Raw genomic sequence first — 27117 nt, forward strand, 5'->3', positions numbered from 1 at the left:
AGATTCTTGATGCATGAAGAATCACTGCTGATAATCAGATCAAGGGTGTTACTCCTTCTTGATGCCTCTCTAACATGCTGCTATAGAAAACAATCATCCAATAAATCAACAAAAGCCTTGCTAGTGTGCAAGTGACCAAATCACAAGTTCTGGTTAATATCAGGGAAGTTAAAATCCCCCATTATAAGACACTCTGATTTACTGGCCTACTCTATTTCTCTGTATAATTGTTCGTTGTACTCATGAGGGTCATTAGGCCTATAACAAACTCCTACCCTCATTTTTGCTTTCCCAGTGCTTATGTCACACCAAATTGACTCAAATTTGCACTGTCCATCTATGTCAATTGGATGCACTTCCTTAGATTTTTTGTTTCTTAACTAACAACAAAATTCCTCCTCCCTTCCTAACTGTCTGTCCTTTCTGTACACATTGTACTCTCCAAATTCCAATTCTGCATTCCTTATATCTGTGACGCTGCATCTCTGATATCCCAACAGTATCTGCCTTTGGTGTTTTTACTATCACCCCAAATTCATCAAATCTATTTTCTAAACTCCTAGCATTGATGTACATGCAAGTATGCATGTGCCTGTTCTTATTCTTCATTACCCTAAAACAGCCCATGTATTTACTTGTTCTGTGATGACCCCCTTTCCTCCTGCCTGTGGCTACTGTTAATCTCTATTAGTCTGTGTATTCCCCCCAAACTAACAGTTTTCCTACCGAACTAACACTGTCTCGATAGCATCAGCAAATATTCTTGCACCCTTTCTATTTAAGTGTATCCTGTAGAAGCAGTCTCTCCTATTAGCAAGCACAGACCATGCTGAAAAAAATTCTACCCCATGAGCTTTGTACAATCTCTCCAGGACTCAATTGATTGACAAAAGCTCTTGTCATATATCCCATCCCATCCTATCGCGTGTGTGTGGGCAGAATTGTAGACACTTTCAAATTCAAATGTAACTTTCTACTTTTTTTCAACATTGACCGGTACTTGCTAATTAAGATCTCCTACACTTAATGTCATTTGTGCTAATGTGTACAACAATATCACCTTTTGTGCCCTTAAAAGATGATATCTGTGCTACAACGTCATCAACTTTTGCCCCAGGCAGACACTCTGGTCCTATTCCACCTATCACAATATATTTTGCATTTCTCTAAAATTGAGTCACCAACAATAACTAGCTCCTGTAGGACCAGCACATTCTTCCCTGAAGATTGCCGCTGTGTTGCCTGATGCACAAGAGTGGAGCTCTAGTTTTCCGTTGGGCACCTGAGAGTTCCCTACACCTCAAACTCTCATAGGTGCCCATCAAAATGCTGAGTTGCCACCTAATTTCTTCAGACTCTCTGCACCTAGCACACACAGACATCCTTTTTGGCTAGATCATGGCCTGTTCCAGAAAAGTCTGCAAACATTTCACATTTTGCACATTTTTTTTTTTACTGCAATGTGATAGAGAATCGCCGCCTTCAGTTCTCCTCCAAGCCACATCACCTCTGCTGATTTGTGCTCACTGCTTTGCTGCTCTAGTCTGGAACATGATTTCCATTTAAATACAATTTAATGAATAATAAAAATTAATGAGATTAATAAATTTAATTGAAAATTGACAATATTATACTAAGCTAACAGTTTCCTAATACAATGCTACGTATTATCTATTTAGTTTTATGCTACACCTTACACTGTCAAGTTTGAGATATATGTTGCCCTATTCCGTTTCAATATAATATACTACAACAATGGCGGTGAGTTTTTACCAGTACAAGATTCTAAATAGTAACCTATAAAATATCTATCTAAATTCAAAATAAACTGAGTAGCGTGACTAGGACTAGAAAGCTACTTCTGGAAAATAACTTAATATGACAGTTAAGTCAAGAAAACAGCAAAAACTTAGCAGTTGCTGGAGCTGCATAATTTTTTCCAACACGGGGATAACCTCGTCCCCATATTGTCCAGTACTGTTGTTTGTTTGTTTGTTATTTGGTTTTTGGGAGCATTAGCAACTAAGGCCATATTGCTCTGGGGATATGCAGTGGTCATTCCCTGACCTTTCCGCATCCTCCTTATTTGGTGTTCACGGGCTCGAACCCCGGTCTAATCAAGAAGCATGTGCTATGCACTGCTGCTCCTGCCCACCTGGCTACGGTCCAGTACTGACAGGTTGTAACTAACAAAACTAGTAACAGTTTTGTTAGTTACAACCAAACGAATATCAAATTTTGCTTTAAATGGGGAAAATCTGTTACAGATTTTTCCCATTTAAAGCAAAATTTGATATTCGTTTGTTTCTCGCAATAGACCTAGGCCTAAAAAATTGATGCAAAAGTAAAAATAAATAAATAAAAAATGCTACAGTACTGTATTGCTAACCTTAAAATGTTTTCATCCTTTGCTTATGGTGACTGACAAATGAACATTTTAGAAGAAGTAATTATGGAATTAAGGCTGAAGGAGATAGTGAAACTTCGTCATTTGAGCATTAAACGAATGCCATCAACATTAAACATGTTGATGGCTGTTGAATGGTAGGACTACTTGCTGTTGATGGCTGTAGAATGGTAGGGCTACTTGCTATTGAAGGTTGGGTGACTGTGGCACTTTCTTAAAATAAGACAATAGATAAGTTTGCCTCATTGACTAATGCTTCCTTTTGCGAAAGATTTCTCTGTAGCATGCTATACCATTTTATAGTATTTTACCCACTGTAGAACTTTCAAAATTGGCATCAATCCTCTCAAAGCCTGCCACTACTGTATCAAGTAAGCCAACGTAGTGTTCTAAATCCTTCGTTGTCATTTCAGCAATGCTCACTGGATCTTCGTCAGGAGTAGAATCTCAAGAAGTAACCTTCTTTACTCATCTACCAAAAGCAAGTCCTCATCCATTAAAGGCTAATCATGAGATGCCAGCAATTGAGCCATATCTTCAGGCTCCAGTTCCCGTCTCTTGCAATTTCCACCACATTTGCAGTTACTTCCTCCACTGAAGTCTCAAACCCTTCAAAGTCACCATGTGGGTGGGAATCAAATTCTTCCAAACTCCTTTTAACATTAATATTTTGACCTCTTCCCATGAATCACGAGTGTTCTTAATGGTATCTAGAATGGTAAATTGCCAGAATACAACACAAAAATGCTTCAAACAGACTGAGCGCAGTTAACAAAATGGCACTGGTCAACTTGCTCGATTCAGCTCGGAGTCGGCTGATGTGCACTTCACTGCCGAAAACCAATAAACATGAATAAATAAGCAAGCACCGAAAATAATAAACATGAATATAATTGAAAAGCACCATACTAGCGAAGCACCTTAATTGATAAGGAAATAAATATATTTACTTTTCACTTCTATTAATCACTAAAAAAATCAATTAATTTAAGAAAAAAATAGAATGTACCTGAAATCATTAGGTTAATGTAACCATTGCATACATTAACTGACTTGTGCATCTATGCTAATGCACCTAAAAGTGATGAAAAGCAAAGAGATGTTTTTGATTGATATTTTGGGTGAATGCAAAATCGTACTTATAACTGAAATATATATTAAATGCATGTAACTTTCAATAATTTTAAGTTATTATATTAATAATCAGAACAAAACACTTAGGTTTAAGTCTTTTTTTTTTTTAATCTATATATATATTTCTTCACAAGTGACACCACATTCGCAAATCTTGCATAATAATACACATGAAGTGTGTACAGATTGTCTAAGCTAACAGTACTTCATTAAAAATTATATTTAATTTACAAATTTCTTTCTTAACAAAATATGCATCATGCGAATACTCGTTTAGTTTTTTGTGTTTTTTATTACTTTTTTCGTAGAAAATACATGGGAGTAATTAACCGATTTGGGCTATCCCAAGTTATCTCATGTATGCCAAAAAGTGTGCAAATTATACAGATTTTTTTAATAAATTAGCGCTTGAACACAGAAAAAGTCTTTGTTACTCATTATATAAATAGATTTAAAAAATCAAGTGGAATGCACAAGAAGTAATCGCGAACTAACTACATTATGGCACACGGCTGCCACAAGTGGACTGGCGAGGTAAGCGTCGCTTATGGGCAGTTCAAGAGGGCGCCAAAATATTTTTCGATATTGTTTTTGTGAATTATTTTCGCGGATTCAGTATTCTGCATTTAGGATGGCAACTTATATTTTGCTTATTGGCGGCACAGGAATGCACGCTACTGTTCTGACATTGCCGTACAATATATGTAAAACAAAAGCCAGTTGTTTGCTGCCAGGCATAAGAAAATCCTGAGAAAACTCAGGATTTACCTGCCTAATGCAAAATTAGCCAGATAAATGCCAGAGAAAATAGTTTCAGTCCTAAATTTGGAGGTATTATTGTTTGCTTCGGGTATTATTGTATCCCCGAGATATTTCGTGTAGTTCCAAATAACTTTTAAAACTAAAAAACGAGATATCTCGGGATAATCCGTGAAGCGGTTAATACAAATTGTATGAAAAAAATAATAATTGCTACATTTCTGTTTGTCCATTTTAATTAAATTTGGAATGGCTTGACAAATATTTTTCAAAGGACCAAATATAAAATTTCATGAAAATTCATCCACTGGGAGTCAAGAGTGGAAATGAGATTAGCTCGTTGCGGGCAAAGTTTTTATGGCTCCAGCAAATAGAGAAGTTTTTCTTAAATTTTTACAATTTTATTGACTAAATTGGTATGTTAATTAATTTTCTAGAAATAGCTTTATATTCCTAGTTACAATACTTAGTTTATTTTAAACTTAGAAATTTTCTGGGTTAGTACTTAGTATCAGTAAAACTTGTATTGTTTGAAACTTGCTGCAATTGTGTAGTATCGATATGGAATAGCATTACATAAAACTAGATAACGTAATAGGTAGGAATGTAGTAGGAATCTATTAGCTTAGTATAGTATTGGCAATTAATCAATTAAATTTATAAATCCTTTTAATTTTTATTGTTAACTAAATTGTATTTAAACAGAAATCATGCCCCAGACTAGAGCAGCAAAGCAACTTGCACAAAGTAGTAAAAGTGCTGTGGTTCGCGAGAGAACCATAGGGGACAATTCTCCAACACATCACAGTCTTAAAAAAAATGTGCAGAATGCGACATGTTTGCAGATCTATCTCTCTCTCTCTCTCTCTCTCTCTCTCTCTCTCGAACAGGACATGATCTAGCCATGGAGGATGTCTTTGTGTGCTAGGTGCAGAGAATGTGAAGAAATTAGGCACCAACTCAGCATTCTGATGAGTGTCTATGAGAGCTTGAAGAGTCACGTTGATGCCCTCGAAGAAATTAAAATTGGTGTCCCATCGAGTTCTCAGCTGCCCAAATCAATGCCAGAGCACACTCTTATGCACCAGGCAGCACGGCAGCAACCTTCAGGGCAGAATGTGCTGGTCCCACGGGAGCCAATTATTGTTGGTGACTCAATTGTCAAGGAAACCGGAAATATATTGTGCAAAAAGGATAGGTGGAATAGGACCTGGGTGTGTCTGGCAGCGGCAAAAGTTGATGACATTTTAAAGCAGATACCATCTTTTAAGGGCGCAAAAAGGTGATATCTTTTTACACGTTGGCACTAATGACATTAACTGTAGAGGATATGCAGGTTTACTAAGCAAGTACAAGTCAATGCTGAAAAAAAAGTAACGAGTTAGGGTTAAATTTGAAAGCATCACATACTCCCTGCCCAGACAATGGGAAGGAGTATGTGATGAGAGCCTTGTCAATCAATTCGGCCCTGGAGAGATGGTGCAGGGCTCATGGGGCGAATTTTTCTCAGCGTGGCCTGTGCTTGTTAACAAGAGAGATTGCTTCTACAGCAATGGGATACACTTAAATAGAAAGGGTGCAAGAATATTTGCTGATTCTACTGAGGCAATATTAGGTGAGTCTGAAAACTGCTAGCTTGGGGGGGGGATTAACAGACTAATAGGTTAACAGTAGCCGCAGGCAAAGGTGGAAATAATTCTTGCACTGCTTCTATTGGAATGAGCAGCAACTCAGAAAGCAAGTTGCCGGGGATTTCAGAAACTTCTGGGAGTCATGAAACAAGTATATGGGCTGTGTTAGAGTAACTAAGAGTAAGAAAAGGTGCATGTATACTTGCATGTACACCACTGCTAGGAGTATAGTAAACAAATTGATGAATTTGAAGTGCTGGTTAAGACATTCAAGGCGGATATTGTTGGGATATCAGAGACTTGGTGCCACTCGGATATAACGGATGCAGAATTGGAATTTGGGGGTACAATGTGTACAGAAAGGATAGACAGTATAGGAAGGGAGGAGGCGTTATGCTGTTAGTTAAAAAACACAAAATCTCATGAAGTGCATCCAGTTGACATAGATGGACAGTGCAAATTTGATTCAGTTTGGGGTGACATAAGCACTGGGAAAGCAAGAATGAGGGTAGGAGTTTGTTATAGGCCTAATGACTCTGATGAGTACAATGAACAATTATACAGAGAAATAGAGTGGGGCCAGTAAATCAGTGTCTTATAATGGGGGATTTTAATTTCCCAGATATAGACTGGAACTTGTGGGTTGGTCACGTGCACACTAGCAAGGCTTTTGTGGATTTATTGGATGATTGTTTTCTACAGCAGCACGTTAGAGAGAGGCAACAAGAAAGAGTAACACTCTTGATCTGATTATTCATGCATTAAGAATTTACAATAAAGGAACCACTAGGTAGCAGTGATTACAGTGTACTAATGTGGGATTTACTTAAAGATGTAACTGCCATCAGCGGTGATTGGAAAGGAGTTTTTTTTTTTTTTTTTGGCTGGTGCTGTATATGCTAAAAGTTCTTACTGCAGACAAACGTGGTGAAGAGAATAGGTACATTATGCATATATGCTAATGCACCTGAAATGCTACACACTGTGTACATTACCTAACTTGTTTTAATGAGAAAAGGTTCCAGAATATGAAAAATTTCCATTAGCTAATACTATATAATTGAATAAAATGATAATGAATTAAAGAACTTATCAAAAATTTTAAAAATTTGAGCATGTAAACAAAGCAAATAACTTCAAAATACAGCTTATTGTGTTTCATAATGACATGCTTCTTTTTTTTTATTGTTGCATCATATGACATGCATTTATTAATTTGTAAGAAATACTCCAGAATGCTATTCCTGCCAGAAAGATAACTTCTGAATTAAACGTTTTCTCGTGTAAAAAAGTTGGCAAGTACAGATATCTGTGTAATCAGATTAATAAATTCTCCAATAGGAGTTTTACTTATTTACAATTTTTATAATCCCTAGTTTTTATGGATCATGTTATTGCATGTAACCCTAGAGGCTCACATCTGGTGAGTACGGGTTTGGCACACCCAGGGTCCTAAGGTGGATATCATCATTCTTCTCTTTCTTGGTGAATCCTTTCTACTTCTGACTCTTGTTTTCTCTATCTCTCACAGGGTAATTCAGAATTTTTTTTTTTTTTTTTTTTGGCTGGTGCAGCTTAAGCCTCGGGCTTCCTTGCACCATATAGCTAATAATAATATTCATGGAGATTTGATGGGTTAAATTATTGATTGTATTACATGTTATTAAATTATTTAATGAGGCGAGGTAAAAAAGTTTTTATTATTAACTTATTTTTCATAAAATACCATAATTAATATATGCCACATGTAAATAAACAAGTAATTGTGATTTTTAATTGCAGTTATGAGAAAAGTAATCATTTTGAAATCACAAGCTTAAAGCTTAAATCATTTTTTTTTAAACTGGTCATTGGATTAGAAATATGCAAAGAATTTTTTCTATAATAATTTTCTTGTCTGTTGCTCACTTTATTCTCAGCCATCATGAATCTAATTATCATTTTTATCTTAACCTGGCTTACTCTTGAAAGTCAAAACAAGAGGTCAAGATTCTGTTTATTTTTGCTCAGTGAAGTACTTTATTGCTCTGTGTCACTACATGATATACACTGAAAAATTATGTTCTTATAAATGCTGAAGTAGCACAATCTTCAATGGCTCTCCTGTCTAGAATTATAACAAATTCTAGACAGGAGTTCCATGGTTATGAACAAAACTTTGTTTCAACTTTTCTGAAGTAAACAAGGTCTTCTTCAACAATATCTTCCTTGAAGCAGTCATAATCAGTTGATGGTGTCTGACAGACAATCCAAACAGAAATCAGACAGCAAAATCTACGGTGCAGTAATATTTGAAAGTATTCTGTACTGGTTAACTGCCTTGTATCCATATCTTAATGTAAAATGTTGTCAGTGAAATTTAATTTCAAATCCAAAGTGTAGATAAAAAAAAAAATCTCATATTGTTCTTTCCTCTCTCCTTTTTATATGTATATATATAAATTATGAATTTTTTTTGCTTTCTGAAAGTGAATGGCTGAAAGCTATAGAAAACTATGGCCAGAATGTATCAATGATTTTCAAGGATAATGGATTTCCCAACATTGACACATTCTGGCCATAGTTTCCATAAAGGAGTTGATGGAACATAAGACCTCTTCTTCCTATGATCTCTGAATCATAGGAAGAAGAGGTCTAAGGACTGCTAATGGCATAACCCAAAGAACTATCCTAATCATACTATCAAAAGTAAAAGAAAGGTGAAGAAAACACAGGGAATATAGAACAGCAATTAACAGCTTAGAAATTAGAAGAGCTTTAAAAATTATGCTGAAATTGTTGAGATCACTCCTTATGGACTGAAGTCCAAATGTGAAAGGAAAAATTATTTAAAGCTCAACTACCTTATTATCTTATAAAGAACACTATTAAGAAATTAACAAGAAAAACAGATTTCTCCCTCCATTGCATCGTGCTTTATTACATTCCTCCTTTGGTGCATCAATCAACTAATCACATCTGTTACCTCCCAAAACAATAAGCTTCTGTGATATCTTCTTTGGATTACTGACAACTTGGGGTTTATGTGCCTATAAATCTATTACTAATTTCTCCTAGTTCTGCTGTATAAAAATTTCATTTCTGCATTTTCCAGCTCACCAGAAATGTAATCCCTCCCGTTACTTGAAATATTTGATGTTCTTTAGGATTTATCACTTCATAATTCCCATAATCAATCACTAAGGAATAACATATATGTTTATGTAGTTTTTCATGTTTTCAGTAATTTTTTTATTTGTTCATTTTTCATGTTAAAGGTGACTTCTATAAATATGTGGAATTTCAACCAACTTCTGTTCATTCCTTCTGTAGAAACCTTTTGTTATGCATATTGAACAGAATTAGTGATAAATATTGATTCGTTTATAATTAAATCTTATTATTGCTTAGAAAATTCCCTTGATGTGTTATTTCAACTTCAGAAATCTTTCTGATATTTTTTGTATGGTTAAATTTTTATATTTTACTTTTATAATAGGCAGAGCGTGCAGAAAAACAACACGTAAAACAGCTAACACTCAATATAAATGAAAGGCAAGAGGAAGAAGACTATCAAGGTAGTAACTATTGGACCATGATTACAGAAGAATAATGAAATAGCAATAATAGACACTAATCTGTTCTTCATATTTTATAGTAATAGTATGAATATTTAATAAAACATCTAACTTTTGTTGTTAAATTAACATCTTAAAAGAATAAAGATTTTCTATATTGCTGCATGATATAAATTATTTGGTTTGTTCAACCATTCTTCATGACTTAAATATGCAAATCAAAACTTGAGAATACTTAATATTTCACAGGTGTAATAGAGACCATCAGTATTTTAAAATTTCTGATTGGAAATATATACTTTTGTTTTACCTCCCTGTAAACTATTGTAGCTGTATTGTGGTTGGGTAGAGAACTGCAAAGCTAAATTGTCCATTTTAACGTATCCCAGACATTCTCAGTTGTATTCAGATCTGGAGAATTAAGTGGTTAGGGTAAATGTTGGAAACCTTGGGAATGTTCCTCAAACCAAGCAGATAAAAGTTTTGCACGATAGTTGCGTTGTTATCTTGAAAGAATTCAAATTAAAATGAAGCACTTGAAGGGTGAAGTTGGTCCAGTACAACAGAAAGATATTAATTGGAGCTAACACAACCTTCTAACAGTATGGGCAGACCCAGCCCCTGCCAACAGAGAACATACATACCTGTGCTGTGATAGTTTCTCCTGCCGATTGAGTGTTGGGCATGAGACAGTCTAATGGCTTTATGACGCTCATGCCACACTTTAACCCTACCATTGGGGCAAAAAAAATGTAAATCAAGACTCATCAAACGACATTATCTTTTCCCACCATTTAACAATCTAGTCTTGTTGTTGGTAACGCTACTCCATTCAAATCTTCCGATTTTTTACAGAAAGAAGTGGCTTTCTGCTAACAGTACTAAATACACTACTACTATCAAATCCTGCTTTCTTTGCCTATATTGAATTTTGCAGTCATTTGTTGCATAGCAGATCTTCTGTTCTGATGCACAATTAGCTTTAAATTCCTGCAGTCCTATTCTTAGAGTACTGAGTTTCTGCCACATTCCTTACTTTTAGAGCTGCATTCGCCTTTCATCTTCCACTCATTGTATACTTTTGATGTGGTTTCTTTCGACATACCAGTGATTTCCTTTGTGGGGTTTTTTTTTTTCCAGTTGTGGCTGCTGCTAAATGTGCTCCAACGGTAACCTTTCTGAAAATAAAAAAAGATCAGCTTTCTTCCCCATAGCCAGATCAACTGAGAAGCCCCAAGAAAGTGTACAGTATTTGATACCATGGAATTTGTTATCATACCATGTGACAAGTTACTTTTTGTGTACTGTATATTTAATTATCTGTTGATTTGTACTTTCTCCTGAAGCCCGAGAACATGTAAATTAAAAATACAACTTCAGTAATGAGGATACTATCCAAGGAGATGGAAATGTCAAAAGGCCTCTTTTTAAAGGTATTCGCAAATGTTTGGATTTAGAAGAGTTCGTTGAGAGATTAAACAGAGTGAGATAATCCTCAAATTCTTTAATGGTTTTGGAGAATAAATTTTTTGAAAGAAGAGAAGAATCAATACAGTTCAAGTTAGAAAAGCTTTTTACATCATCAGCATAGGAGATTACATTGGGGTGAGTTTTCAAAAAAAAGGCTGAAGAATTGGAGAAGAGAAATGCAGAGAGAGAGAGAGAGAGAGAGCACCAGCTTGAGGAATGTCAGATGATTTGGTCAAATTCCTCTTAAAACTTAATTAACTATTAAAGTTGGAGGGTCGATTAAAGCAAGGAAATTGAAAACAAATTGTCTAGAAAGGTGAGCAGAGAAGGTAGGTAAACCATATTAAAAGCAGAGCTAACATCAATGTACATAATGTGTACTTGACATTTGTCATTAAGTGCAGAGGCGCCTCCGTAGCCAGGTGGGAAGGAGCAGAAGTGCGTAGCACACACTTCCTGATTAGACCGGGGTTCGAGCCCATCACCACCAAATACAGAGGATACGGAAAGGTCAGGGTGTGACCGCCGCATATCCCGGAGCGATGTGGCCTTAGTTGCTAATGCTCCTAAAAACCAAATAAACAACAACGTCATTAAGTGCTTTTAGGAATTGAAATGGAGTAGATATCTTTAAGGATTTTGGGGTGTTTACATTGTGGGAGAGGGAAAGAGTTTGTACATTTGTCAATCGGGGTGAAAAAAGTGGCTGCCAAAGATTAAAGAAGTCTAGGAAATATGCAATTGCAATTTTAAGGATGAAAAATAGAATTCCATCCACTCCACCTGTCCATTTAATGGAGTGAGAGAGTTAATTACTTTTTTTTTTAATTTGCTCCTTTGATATGAATTGAATTTAAATTGTAAATGGTGGTAGGTGTTTCCAAAGGAAAATTCAGCAGGGTGGTAAAATTATTAAGTCTAGCAATATGATTAATCATATTGCCAGACTTATGATTAATCTAATTATCAAGTTGGGAGTTTGACAGAATAGAAAATTTTGTTTTTGGGTATATGAAAGAGCAAGTTTTTAACTATGTTTTGTTTTACAAAAGATAAATTTTATAAACAAAGATATCCTGATTTGTACTTCATTCTGGAACCTTATTCATCATTATCCTTCATCCTGAAGGATAATGATGTAAGCAGAACAGCATCATCTGTGTTCTGGAATGTATAAGAACAATATTTTTATTGGCTGTTAGTCTTTCTGTGTTTGGTGACTTTAATTTTCTTCTTAATGAGTTGAGATAGGGTTTTGGACTTGTCCTTGCACAAATTATAATAGCAGTCTCTTTTTGTTCTCATCTCTTAATTTGGATGTTTTGCTCAGGTTGTAGACATCATTCTTTCAGTGTCAAACAAAGAATTGATTGACTGCATCATACGTTGTGTTGGTTATATGGCCTGGAACCAGGTTTTTCTTGTTTAATTTTTACTTGGATAGAATTTTTTAGTGACAGGGAATATCAGAGCAGACATATGCACAAGGGGAGCACCTGCAGTGCAAGCTCGCTTTGGTGTGAGTAATATGGTCCTTTGGATCGTTTCAAGTGTTCTTCTGTTCACAACCAGTGCCGCTTTGGGAAACCACACTGCTGCTGCTGCATAGGTGATTGCTGGTAGGAAAGTTGTTTTGTAGTATATTGACAGGGTTCTCTTTTTTAGACCCCAGTCTTTCTTTGTGATCCTGGCTACCATCCCAGAGTAGCCCCTGATTTTTCTCCGGATGTATTTCAGGTGCTGCTGGAAAGACAAGTTATTATCCAGGATTACGCCTAAGTACTTTAGTTCGCTCGCAAATTTTACGGTGACATTTTCATTTTTTATTTGCGGGGGCCACCGCAATTGTAGTTTCCCTTTGAGGAGGATTGATGAGGTTTTTTCTGGTGAAATTCTTAATTGGTTTTTGGAAGCCCATTGTTGTAGCCGCTGTAGTGCCCGGTTTTCCAATGCCTCTAGTTGGGCCCTGGAGTCTGCCTCCACTGTCAAGGTAAAGTCATCTGTGAATGCATGCGCTCTCACGGGTCCCAGGTCCATTTCTAGGAACTCATCGAGGACCATGTTCCACAGGAGTGGCCCCAGAACCGACCACTGCTGACATCCTCTGTGCACCTTTCTTGTAAGGTTCTGGTACTGCACTTTTATCTCCACTCTTCTTTGAGTTAGATAACTTTCGATGACTTTATACAAGTTTATCGGCACTCAGGCCTTCCTCAGCCTCGCCAGGACGCTTGGCCACCAAAGTCAGTCAAACGCCCCAGCAAAATCAACGGAGATGAGCAGCAAGTACTTTTGTCTGCAGTCCTGCACTACCTTGAGCAGGTTCCCCAGTGGATCCACAGTTGAGGTCCCCAGTCTGAAGCCATACTGGTTTGTGGATTGGAGGCCTGCTGTTTCATAGTGATTTGTTATTCTTTTATGGAGCAATCTTTCAAACAGCTTGCTGGCCACTGGGAGCAGTGCGATCGGTCGATAGGCCTTGGGGTTTTCTGGATTCTTTGTAGGCATTTTTAGTATTAATTTTAGGTTAGCTATTTTCCATGTAGTTGGGAATAGGCCAGTTTCTAAGCATCTATTGTATAATGTGAGGAGTAATTGTGGCTGGAATTCCACTGTTTTCTTCAATATTTCGGGCTCAATGGGATCAAGACCTGGGCATTTCTTGTTTCTGATTTGACGTGCAGCTTCCCCAAGTTCATCCAGGTAAAGGGGGGGTTCTATCTCTTGATTGTTGTAGTAGTTGTTGTTTTCACATATGTGTTGCTATGCTGGTAAGATTGGCATTTCTAGTTTTAGGAATATTGCATCTAGGATGTTATTTATCGACTACTCCCAAGTGGTAGTAAGATTTCCATGCTTGGTCCTGGTAGTAGCAGTCACCTCCCCCCTGGGAAGCTTATTGGTAGTTACCTTATAGACTACTCCCTGGGGGTCAGTGTTTCCGGTCGTGGAGACGAGCTCCCAAGCTTGTCTTTTGCTCTTCTTGATGGCTTCGGTATATTGGTTTCTGGCTTGTTTATATCTCTGTCTTAATGCTTCGACTTCATTTGCTGGCCATGTTCTTCGGGCTCTTTGAAAGTCTTTTCTTTCTTTCATCATTCTCCGCTGGAGGGCTGCAATCTCCCGAGTCCACCAAGGGACCGCTCCCATTTGGGGGTGTTTTTTCCTGATGGTTTGATTGCTTATGTCAATTATCAGTTCCGTGGTTGCCTTCTGTAGGTCATGTGGGTTGTTTTGTGGATCCAGGGACGGCGGTTTGTTATGAATCTCTGTAGTTAAAAGCTCCTTGTATTTCGGCCAGTCTGCCTTGGCGACAGCGTATCTGTGGCATATTTGCTTTACTATTTTTTCCCTTGTCAGTGTTCTAGTTATTTTGCAGGTGATGGCTCGGTGGTCCACGCTTCCTCCACCCTCTAGTCGGCCATGTGGTTTGCCAGGTTTCTAGTTGCCAGGGTGATATCTATAGTGGCCTCCCAGAGGGTGTTGCAGTATGTTGGTAACTGGGGCAGCTGGTTCAATACTGTGAACTGCGAACCCAGTATGAAATCCTCAAGCTGTTGCCCGTTTGCAGTTCCCCTTCGGTCAGCAGTGGCACTATGCCAGAGCAGGGAGCGACAGTTGACATCCACTCCTATAATTATTTTTTCGTTTGGTAGGGTGTTCTGGAGGTGATGTAAGTAGCTAATTGCGGTCTCCATTTCCTGTCTCGGCCTGCTGTAGAGGGCCACAACATAAAGGGAGCCCAGTGCTGTGATAATCTGAGCACAAGCAGCCCAGGCCGTAGAGAGTTGGGTTATTTTGGTTGCAGTTATGTTTGCATTTCTGATTGGGATGTCCTCTTCGGTATGGATTATCTTATATTGGAGTGGGTACCTCGCTACCCGCCCTGCGTGGACATATGGCTCTTGCAGAATAATTACGTCTATATTTTCCTCATCAGCCTTGACCCTGATTTGGTCTGCCACTGCTTTGGCTCGCTGTGCATTTATTTGTATTATTTTGATCATTGTTTTATTATATTCTTTAGTTCTTGTACCCAAAGTTGATTCTATTTTGGTAGTTGCAATTGGGGTCCCTGATTGAGTGGGCATGATCCAGCTTCATGGACTTGCAGTTTGCCCAGGCAGCTTCTTTGTCTTTGTGCGGACAATCCTTAAATCCGTGTCCCTTCTCGGTGCAATGTCCGCACGTTGGGACCATTTGGGAGCATACGTTGGAGGAGTGGCCGAACTTGCAGCACTAAAGCATTGGGAACTGCCACTCATTCACGAAAGCGATAGCTGCCCCATTCTACGTATACTCTTCTCCTATCTTTTAAGACTTGCCATGCCTCTGGGCTGAGTTCAACGCTCCAACTATTATTGATTCCACCTCTTGCCTTTATGTGGAATTTTGGAGTTATTACATCATGTGGTTCCTTATCTGGTATTTCCTTTTGTATGTTTTTGTAGTATAGTTCTTCCACGAGCTGTGCGGCCGTAACTTCCGGGTTTACATCAAAGATTAATATTGATAGTCCTTTCCTTTTGGGTGGCTGGGCCGTAAGACCAAGGGAGTCTATTTTAGGGTTTTCTTTTATGCTCTGTGCTTCTTGTCTGGTTTCTGTTTCTATCACCAGCCCTATGTCTCTCATTTTTTGCATTCCTTTAATTTCGTGTGCCTGATGTCTTCCCGCATGTTGTTGATTATCTTTGTTTTAAGCTCCTTGCTTGTGGAGATTTTACCTGCCTCCTTAGGTTTAAGGATCACTAGGTTTGGTGTGGGTAATAGGGCTCGCTTCCTCTGGTGCCCCTCTGCGGTCGATTGAGCTTCATTCGTTAATGAGGTCCTCAGCGCTTCTGAGTGTGTCGGGGCACTGTGGCATTTGTTTGGCCCCGCATTGTAGCCTTGTAGTAGCTTTTTGGCTTTCTAGGTATGTGTCATAGAGGATTGTTTCCGTTTTGTAAAATATGTCACTATTTGGGACCTCAGACCCGTAGATATCCTATTTGGGTTTTCTTTAAAAATATTCTCTTGGGCCATTTTCAGTCTGAGGGATTGTTCATAGACTGAGCCCTCCAGCAGTGCATGGTGCAGGTGTGGCTCCTGCTGTCTTTCATTGTTTGCATCTCTTTGTGATTCTGTTGTTTCAGGTTGTTCGCTTGTTTCGGCCTGCGAACGGGTCTCCCTTTCGAATTTAGGATCCACTTCCTTTCGGTTTTTCCTCATGCTTAAGGTGGCCCCGGAATGGGCCTCCTCCATCTTGTCTGGTTGATCTATTGTGGTCAGTTCGTCACTTTGTTTCTGCATCCGGGAGTCCTTAATTTTTTTGTGTCTCCCTTCCATTGTTACGTATTCTGAATAATCAGGAATGCTTCAGTATATTCTGGTGGCTCTTTTAAAAAGATGGCAGTTGTTACCCACCACAAGTTTGTAGGCTTATCTGTTGCTGCACAAACAGTTTTCAAAGATACAGTAATACCCCGACTTACGCTACCCCGACTTACGCGAACTCGGAGTTACGCGATTCTTAATTTTTTCGTTTGGCAACGCTGCCGCCCACTATCTTCAAGGTCGTTTTTCATATGTTATCGATATACGGTGCGACGGCGGAGAATGAGAGCGAAAGATGAACAAAATTCAACTTTGCTGATTTTATGTTTTTTATATCAGTGAAGGGAAAAACACATTTCACCATAATAACGTAAAAACCAACACAATTCCAGCTATCGGTATAATCGCAAATGCAATTAGATCGAGTTTACTACCAGTTTATAACAGATTTCACTAGCAGAAACGCAACTGGATTTTTATTGTTTTATGGTAGTAACCCCTAGAAATGTGGGGTGTTAATAGTGTATCTCTGCCTTTATGGTGTTGTTTATTCAGTTGCTACATGCGCGCAGCTTTGTTTATGCGTATCAAGCATGCCTCCTCGTTTTGTGATTGCGCTTTATTCCCTAAAAATTAGTAAAATACTTAATTAAAAGGTGTGAAAAGGAAGCGTACTGGTGAAGACACTGCAGATTCAGAGAGAAAAAGAAAAGCAATTATCGATAAACAGAGGCGGACTGGGTCAAAAATTCTTACCCGGGAAAATTTATAGTGGCCTCATACTATGGTTTATGGCCAAAATCACACTGGCCCACCGGGGTTACACTGGCCCCGGTAAGGCTTATGGCCAGTCCGCCTCTGTCGATAGAGAAAAAATATGAAATTGTGAAACGCTTTGAGCGAAATGAAAGACCGTGTGATATTGCACGTGCTACAGGCCTAAATGAAGCAACGGCGAAAAGCACATGACAATTGCAAACTTGACAGGTTGAAAATTGAAAAGGGCTCAATTGTAAAGGGCTTAAAAATTTTAGAAAACATAGACTCCAATGAAGAACGCGTTATAGCTACAAAGCAAGGAATAAAAAAAATTATTAGCTTGCTACGAAGAAATTCTGCGTGAAAAAAAGAAGGCGCTGTGTCGTCAGACGAATTTGTTAGATTTTATGAAGCCATCGACATCGAAATAACTTTTTAACGTAAGTCATTTGTTTTTTTAATACATATTTTGTATTAATATGTATACAGAACTGCAATTTTATTAATATTTTTCTTCTAAACTAGTGTTTTTGTTAGTCCTTGGTCCCAATTGAGCAAAATTTATATGTATTTATATGCAAAGTTGTACCCGACTTACGCGATTTTCGTCGGACCCACCTATCGCGTAACTTCGGGGTATTACTGTACTGTCTATCCCCCACTTCACTTTGGAGAGGGGGGGACAACAGCCGAATTCAAAAATACCCCTGGAAGAGTGGAACTACTCTAGGGGATTTCTATGGGGTGGCGAGCACAATGGTGGCATTCAAAATACAGTAGTGTGGTCGAGAAGATAGTTCGCGCCTTACCATGGAGAGTTTATGGCAGGGGGGATACACGATATCCCATATTAGCTTTCTTCATAAAATCACTCAGTTTGTTGAAAGGTTGGGACCCAGTCACTGTCCAAAGTTACAGTCGCTATAGCACCTCCCTAGTCAAGGTGTCAGGTTGAGACATGGCCGCCGCATTATATCGGCAGCCTCTATATCCCTGCCGCCAGCCACATGGTGACCATGCGGTCTGGCAACAAAGGATACAGATAAATAACGCTTCAACCAGACAATGTTCCCAAGTAAATGACAAAAATATCTCACCAGCGTGATCCTCTGTTCTCTATAATCCTGTGTGCATACTTTTCTTGCGTTAAATAACACTTAAAACACATATTTAAAATCAAAAATTACGGAGTTGACTAAAACACGTCTGCATGGTAAGACGGCCATATTGGCTTCCCAACCCAAAGGTCGCAGGTTTGAATCCCGCCTCAGGCTTGGATCAAAGTAAAATGCAAAAACTTTGGGAGGTGCATTATGGCCACAGAAGCCGATGTGCCAAACAACTAACAAAAAAAAAAAAAAAAACATCCTGATAATTTTGATTCTGTCAGAAAAAGTAAGTGGAGCTTGGCAGACTGTAAGTGGAAGTGGATATCATGGAGATTGGCACCAAGACTATGTATATTTGTGAAAGGATGAGGAATTGTTTGGGAGATTTAGATCTTTATCCAGTAGATAAAGTGAAAGTAGGGGGGGATGTGTGTTATGTAATGTCATTTTTAAATTTTTTGATATAGTGTACACACACAAAGGATATATGCTGCTCTTCGATATAATGTGGCCTCGATAATATCCCCTATGTACATAGTATCCTCAGACTCCCTCCAGTCACTATCTGGTAGAGTAGAGGCAGCGAGATTATATAGTATCTGTCAGGATGCCTCCTAGAGAGTTACCAATAACTTTCGTCCCATGGACTATCTAGCAGCTGGCCCATGAACACTTGTTTTAAAGCAGTACTCTTGAAATGTAAAGAAGATTGGACCTTATCCATCATAACCTCAAAAGGCCTCAATCGTGCTGCATGATGGAAGAAATGGGGGTTGCCAGAGCAAAGCTTTGGAAACTAAACGTGGGTTTCACCACTTCAAGCCAATATGTAAAGTGGTGGTATTGAATGGCTGATGAGAATCATCTACCATTTAATATTGCCCGATGACACAGAGGGGCAGCATTCCTCTGTGGTGGGGACACCCTGCCTCATCCTCTGCTTACTTTGGTTCACACCTAGGTTGTTTCCTCCAGCGTAGTGCACTGTTTTTAAACTTGCACATGGGGTGGGTATACCAAGGGTTACTTACAGTCCCATCATTGTGCAAGCAGAGGATTTGGTTGCTGTATAATGACCAGACTTCACCACCAAAATTCAGTTCGCTTGTCTCAAGTGTCACCTGAATATTAGTTCTGTCAGCCTTTTAGACTCCCAAGTAGCAAGCTCTAGCCTGTCTTACCTGAGGGAATGTCTGTGACAAGTTTCAAGAACCCGTTCATCACATTGTATGATATATGATAAGTGAAATAAATATTTGCCTGAAACATAAGTATAGTTAATCTTATAGTTTGTGTTAGAAAGCATCTTAAAATAATAAATACATTATCATGATTTCATATTTCCAATACTGTTGATAGGGTTTCTTTTCTAGCAATAATTTTGTGATATTAGCTTAATACTACCTGACTTTTTTTTTTTTTTTTTTTTATTCCTCTCTCTCTCTCTCTCTCTCACTCACTCACTCACTCACTCACTCACTCTCACACACACACTTTAGAAATGTTGGCAGCTCAGCAGAGGCCTACTGTAATGAACTTGAATCGAGATCGTCGTCAGAAGTATCACCATCCAAAAGGAGCACCTGATGCAGATCTCATTTTTGGAAACAAGTCAGTATAATTTCTATATATGTTGTTTACTCAATATATACACCCATAAGATTTTCATTTAAACTGTTAATTTTTTTTTTCCCCTAATTACTTAATAATATTTTATGCATTATATGAATTAAGTTAGTTTTAATTTTTATTTGATTTCCTGCTAAGAACAAAAAAAAAAAAAAAAAAAAAAGCAACTATGTGAGGGGTTATGATATTCCATATTCAAATTCATCTGCTGCCTCCGTAGCCAGGTGGGCAGGAGCAGCAGTGCGTGCGTACGTAGCACACACTTCTTGATTAGACCGGGGTTCGAGCCCCTCACCACCAAATACGTAGGATGCGGAAGGGTCAAGGTATGACCACCGCATATCCCCGGAGCAATATGGCCTTAGTTGCTAATGCTCCTAAAAACCAAATAACAAACAAACAAAACATTCAAATTCATCTACTGCAAGAGAGTAAGAAAGGAAAAGAATTCTTAATATTTATTGCTTTAATTTTTTTTTATTTTTTTTTGTGTACATGAATGTTGTTTTTTTATTTGCTTCCTTACAGATGATTGATAGACAATACTTGGATGTCATTTCTTGTGTATATATGCATGCACACATATGTACATTCATATTAAGTTATTCTTGCTTGTTTTTAAAATGTTTTATTAATATCTTTGTTTTCACATTTTATATTTTGCTAAAAACTGTATAGCTTGCTTTGCATGATATAAACATATATAAGTATTCAGTGAAAAAAATTCCCCAATTTAATCTCATCCCTATCCCATTCCACTTCTTCATCTTGAAATAAAAAAATTGTTTTTTAAAGAGTTACTAGGTATTTAATGTCAAAATATGATATACTATTATAAAGATACTATTTAAGAAATGGTCTGCTCAACTTAGACCTGTAGGTTTGCAAACTATATAAATAAAGAAATTTTTCAATTCTTGCATTTTTCATTTCCTCTTAAATTGTCCCTGCCCTTATTTACTGTCCCCCCTCAAATCCAGGATCGTATTTACTGATCATCCTTGACTCCCTTCTCTTTACATGTCTGAACCATCTCTTATTTTATCCCCAGATGGTGCAACTCCTGGGTTTCTTGTAACATCTAAGTAATAATCATCAATGATGCTAAATGTACAAATTGTTTGCTTGTATTTCTGAGAATCCAAATACAGAGTGGGTGATGCATCACAGCATACTTTCTTTATAATGTGTAAAGACACGTTATCAATTGACAAACATCGATTCAATTGATTTCACTGCTCTTCAATGAAGTTGCCCAGTTAGAAAGAATGAATGAATTTACCTGAAATTTACATACATAACTATAACATACAGACAAACAATTAGTGTATCAAGCCAATCAGCACATTGTTTCCAGTACTATGTTTGTTACCTCCCTGACCATTAAAGAGTGTTCAATGCCTTTGATGTGCATAAGGCAACTTTATATTCAGCTGACAGACTTTGAAAGTAGCTGGATCATTGGATGGTCAACATGGCAAATCATTGTTTTTTGTATATTGTGATGCCCAGACAGTTGAACACTGGCAACAATGACCACAGAAAGGTATACTCAGACACATCACCCAGGCACTATCAGGAATAATAATTCCTGAATAGTTGTGACAGCATGATAAAACATTTATTCAAGTTTTATAATAATCTAAAGTTAGCATGATTAATGCTTAAATGTGCTAACAGAAGGTATTAGGCCTGTATTATTTTTGAAAACTTCTCAATAATTAATATTTTTAGCATATCTGCAGCCTTTGGTTTGCAACAAGACACTATTTTCTGGCTGGTGCAGCATAATCCAACTTGCCTCCAGCATTTTGCCAGCAATAACCCACATACTCACATCTGGTGAGTATGGGCTTGGCACACCTAGGGTCCTGAGCTGGGTATCATCATTCTTTTCTTTCTTGGTGATTCCTTTCTACTTCGGACTCTTGTTCTCTCTCTCTCTCAAAGTAATTCAGAAATTTTTTTTGACTGGTGCAGCGTATACCTCAGGTGTACTTGCACCATATGGCTAATAATAATAATAAATGCCTGTTGAGTAGGAAAAAATCTGTAAAATTTGGAGGTTAACAGCCTGTCCACTTTCCATGAAAATTTTCATCCAGATAATATTATACAGCAAGAGAGTAATGAGAAGTGGCACCATTTGACATATTAAAAACACCTTTTCTGTGAAGGTATGAATTGATTAAATCATTTAACTTCTATCATGAATTTACAAATGCCGTGTGTCCTGTGAGCAATCAGTTGTTTTCCATGAAATTTTGAAAATTTATAAAAATTAATTTTTATAAATGAATGCTTTTAACTATTATTTTTTTCTTTACCTGGTTGCCAAAATATGAAGTATTAGAGTGAAAATTATTTTTAAAAATCAAATCATAATTTTTTTTAAATTGCAAAAAAAAAAAAAAAAAAAAAAACACAAATAGCCACCCTTATCAACTAGCTGTACCACCTGAGATCTATGTACTTTTAATCCTTTAGGTACTGAATTACTTAGAGTTACTAACTGCATGGACTGAGTTATTTTTGAAAAAAAAAATTTACTTTTATAGCAAGAAAATAATAATTCCTGAAAAGTTTCTTTCTATTGTCCTAATTGGTACAAATTCAGTCACATTTTCATTTAGGCTATTAGCATAAGTGTCTGTCTCTTCAACTGCAAAAATGATGGCTTCTGTAAACGTTTTCTGAAAAAAATCAACTTATATGAGATCGCTAACCATCAGAAAACACTGCTTTTGTAATTCCTCAATTACTGTTAGGAATAAACTCATCCCTATGCCATTTCATTCTGTTTGATTCCAGTCCCTGCTTCTTTGTAAGCTGTCCGATTTCTCTGTCAGAACTGAAACAGAATTGCTCGTTGCATCTATTTCATCAAGCAAAACATTTTCATATAATGCTGATGCTTCCGCATAATAAAATTTTAAAGGAAATAAAACTACAACTTTCCTGAGCCACCATCATCAATTGTTTATAAGTTGTTCTGCCTTGGAGTTACCATTAGTAGAGGCATATGCTGCAAGAAAGCAAGCTTATACAGCATCAGCCAAAAAAAAAAAAAAAAAAACCTTCCCATTTCATTGATCCATTCATTCCAAATGTTTGAATTTATTTAAGCTATCAACTACCCACTGGTTAAAGGCAAATTTCCACACATCTATTCTACAACTGTCTTTCTTCAGTTTGAATCCATGTCCCCTCAGGTTTGTAATCTGAGCAAGAGGAAGAATCCCATCAGCATTGAGCCTACTCATTCCATTCAAGGCCTTATACACCTCAATCAGATCACCTCGCGGGTGCCTAGTCTCCAGACGCTGCAATTTGCAGAACTTAAGCCTTTCTTTATAAGGGCACCCCTTTGTTCCCCCTCACCAGTCTTGTTGTCCTTCTCTGTACACACTCAAGCAACTCTACATCCTTCCTAAAATGAGGCCTCCAGAGTTATACACAGTACTCAAGGTGTGGCCTGATCACTGCCTTGATAATCACCTCCTTATCCCTGCTAGCAAAATTCCTGTATATAATTGACAAGACTGCATGCGCTGCTCAGAGAACTTCATATCTGACTGCACAATTACATTCAGGTCTTTTTCATTCTCCAACCTCACTGAGTGTAGCACCACAGAGTTGGTTTCGTTTCTCTTGGGTTACTGCTACCCATATCCAGTACTTTGCATTTGTCAAGGTTAAACTTCAATTGTCACTTCTCAACCCATCTGCCCAACTTTTCTAGATTCTGTTGGAGCAACATACTGTCATTACTGTTATTAACAACTCTGCCAACCTTTGTATCATCTGCAAACTTTGACATTAAGCTTGATATATACCTTCTTCAGTATCATTGATAAATATAAAAAACAACACTGGGCCCAACACCGAACCCTGGCGAACACAAGTAATAACATTAGTCTGAATAGCAGTGCCCATTGATTACCACTCTCCTACTCAACCATCCTTTTATCCATTGTAGCAACTTGCCTTTAATGCCATACTGCTCCAATTTTTACAGTAGTTTTCCATGTGCAACAGATCAAAAGCTTTCCTGAAATCCAAGTATATGATATCAAAATTATTTTTTGCATCCAGTTCCTTTGTAACCACACATAGTATCAAATCAGATTTGTCAGACAAGGCTTTCCCTTAACAAACCCATGCTGTATCTGAATTATTACTGCAGTTTTGTCTAGATGATCCTGCAATGCTTCTTTAACCTGTGACTCCATTATTTTTCCTGGAACAGAAGTCAAACTAACAGGTCTGTGATTACTCTTGTCACCCTTTGATCCCACTTTGTGAATTGGAGATACATTTGCACATCTCCAGTCAGTGGGGACTTCTCCTGAGTCCAAGAATGCTCTCATAATTATGGCTAAGGGTTTGCTTGCTTCCTTTGCCACCTCCTTTAATATAACTGGATAGACCCCATCTTCCCCAGGTACCTTTCTTAGATTTAACTTCAACAATTTCTCCTTCACTTTGCTCTCAGTTATTACAAAATCATTTAATTCCCTGTTACAGTTTATAAACATCTGACCTTCTCCTTCTTTAATAACTCCTCGTGTGAATCTAGATGCAAAATACTCATTTATTTTGGCAGCTATCTGGGAATGATCATATACAATCAAACCATTGATATTAAGTGCACCAATCTGATTCATCCCCTTCCTTTCAGAATTTATATAAGTAAAGAAGTTTACTTTACTGGGTTTTTTTTTTTTTTTTTTTTTTGCTGTTTTTCTTTGCATCCTTTGTCAAAGATTTCTCATCTGCCTTCGCTTGCCCAACCTCCTCTGTGACTTGATTACAGACTGGCTTACATCTGCATAGGCTTCTGTATCGCCTGATAATTTATATGCATCCCATACATTTTCTTCTCTGCCATGTGTCTCATTAGTTCATCTGATATTCATTTGGGCCTAAACCTAGAACAGTATTTCTTAGTTGGAACAAAAAGCCTAGTAGCTTCCAAGATTACTTCCTTCAATGCTTCCCGTTTAGAATTTGCTGTTTGTAACATCGGTTGGTTCCACTGTATAGAATTTAAAAAATCTCTGAGATAACTGTATTCATCTTTACGAAAACAAAAACCCCCTTCCCTTTACCCCTGATGGTAGTTACATCTTTAAGTAAATCCCACATCAGTACACTGTGATCACTGCCACCTAGTGGCCCCTTTATCTGTAAATTCGTAGTGCATGAATAATCACTTCTGATAATCAGATCAAGAGTTTACTCCTGCTGGTTGCCTCTATAACATGCTGCTGTAGAAAACAATCAGCCAATAAATCCACAAAAGCCTTGCTAGTGTGCTAAGTGACCAACCCAAAAGTTCCAGTCAATATCTGGGAAGTTAAAATCTCTCATTATAAGACACTCTGATTTACTGGCCCATTCTATTTCTCTCTATAATTATTAATTGTATCTGTGTGACACCACGTCTCTGATATCCCAACAATATCTGCCTTTTCCAGCACTTCAAATTCATCAAATTTGTTTACTATACTCCTAGCATTGGTGTACAATGCTAGGACTATAGTAAGATGCAAGTTTCCTACCTTTCCCATCATGCAGTATGACTGATGACTTTTGAGATTATGATGAACATCATGGCGAGATACAATCTTCCTTACATTTCGAGGGTACAGCTCTAAAATGGTGTTCGCAGGCTGGCCACTAGTTAGAACACTGGACCGAACCTGTTGGTAACTCTTAAGGAGGCTTCCGGATCAGCTAGTGTATAATCTTGCTACATCTACTCTGCCAGACAGTGACTGGAGGGAGTGTGAGTAGTGTGCATGTGGGGGCATTGTCGAGGCCACGTTATGTCAAGGATCTGGGTACGCCATATCCAAAAATTTCATTACTTCATACAGCATGTCCCTCTTACTATTGAATACACCACGAATTGTCAAACTAATAGAGTAAGCTTATCTGTAAAAAGATCTAAACCTTCCAAAAACTTCCTAGTTCATTTCACAAATATACGTGGTCTCAGAGTTCACAGAGCCACCTCATGCTCAGAAACCCTGCCGTTCAATCTTCTACCAGACTCACCTACATAACATCCCCACAATCCGGGGATTGTGGGTATGTTATGTGGACGCACTCTAGTTCGACTGGTGACAGGCATTTGGAGATTTCCAAAATTAGGGCAGAGCTTTGAAATTGCAGCTGTCAACCTCATGTTGTAGATAGATGTGAGCTTCAGGCTCACAAATTTATTACGCAATCTAACCCTCCTTGCATCAATGAATTTATCTCTACCGCCTACATCCTCTATTATCCGGGCGTATTGGAACGTCTTGTTAGGATTCTGCATCTCCATCATATACGATGTGTGCAACTTCTAGGGAGGAAATTAGTCTTATTATTTCTAAGGTGTTTCACCTTAGAAATAATAAGACTAATTTCCTGTTCCTCCTTTCTTACAGAGTAGTTCTGTATACCGCATTACATGTCTGGATTGTGGGGGTTGTTATGTAGGTGAATCTGGTAGAAGACTGAGAGACCAAGTTTCTGAGCATGAGGCAGCTCTGCAAACCGCTACATTTGAACGCTCCTCAGTTGATGAGCATTATTGGGTTGAGCAGCACAATCTTGATTCCTGATGGGATATTGAAATTGTCAACTATTCAAGTGATTACCGCCAGCGCTCATGGCTTGAAGCACTGCACATAGCTACCAATAATAGTACTATGAATCACACGAGGGGAGTGCACTTACACCCTGTTATAGAATGTACTGTATTGCAGTGCGATGAGTGCTGGAAGTCATCACGTGTACATAATTCTGTTCTACCGATACCAGACTTGTGATACATGAAAATGCCTAGCTGACTTTTGCTATTGTAACCATCAATATATGCTGAAGTACACCATTCACCGATTAGCTGATGAAGAGGCACTTTGTCTCGAAAGCTTCTATGTATTTTAACGTTTTTATATTATTGTATTTTAACACTTTTATCTTATGTATATATCATTTATTTATTTTAACCAGTTAGTCGGTCGTCACAAGAAACTTGGATGGTATGCAACCCGAAGCACAAGACCTGTTTTCTAATAAAACCCTTACATTAATCAGGGAGTGGCTGTACTTCAAATTCATCAAATTTTTATTTATTATACCTACCATTAGTGTGTACAAACAAGCATGCCTGTTTATTCTCTTAGTAACTCCAACATAGCTGATATATTTGTTTATCCCATGAAAACACCCTATTGGGCTTTGTTATCACCCCCCCCAACACACACACACACACACACACACACACACACACACACACACACACACACACACACACACACACACACACACACACACACACACACTCTGTCCCA

At 37.9% G+C, this 27117-nt stretch overlaps 1 protein-coding gene across 4 annotated transcripts in view; it reads left to right on the plus strand.

Annotated features, from left to right (window-relative positions):
- The window catches only part of Upf2 (UPF2 regulator of nonsense mediated mRNA decay), a 695457-nt gene that overhangs the window by 618814 nt on the left and 49526 nt on the right, over positions 1-27117 (plus strand). For 3 of the 4 annotated variants that reach the window (XR_016547840.1, XM_090387842.1, XM_090387844.1), the window contains exons 39-40: positions 9410-9491; positions 19639-19750. Coding sequence is in view for 3 of the 4 variants with exons in the window: in XM_090387842.1 (XP_090243968.1) it covers positions 9410-9491; positions 19639-19750 (194 nt within the window). In the remaining variant the exon portion in view is untranslated. The remainder of the gene's footprint in view (positions 1-9409; positions 9492-19638; positions 19751-27117) is intronic. The other variant, XM_090387843.1, reaches the window with a different exon arrangement.

This window comes from Mastigoproctus giganteus, chromosome 13 (genome assembly GCF_048544385.1).
Source record: "Mastigoproctus giganteus isolate SK-2022 chromosome 13, ASM4854438v1, whole genome shotgun sequence".
Lineage (NCBI taxonomy): Eukaryota > Metazoa > Arthropoda > Arachnida > Uropygi > Thelyphonidae > Mastigoproctus > Mastigoproctus giganteus.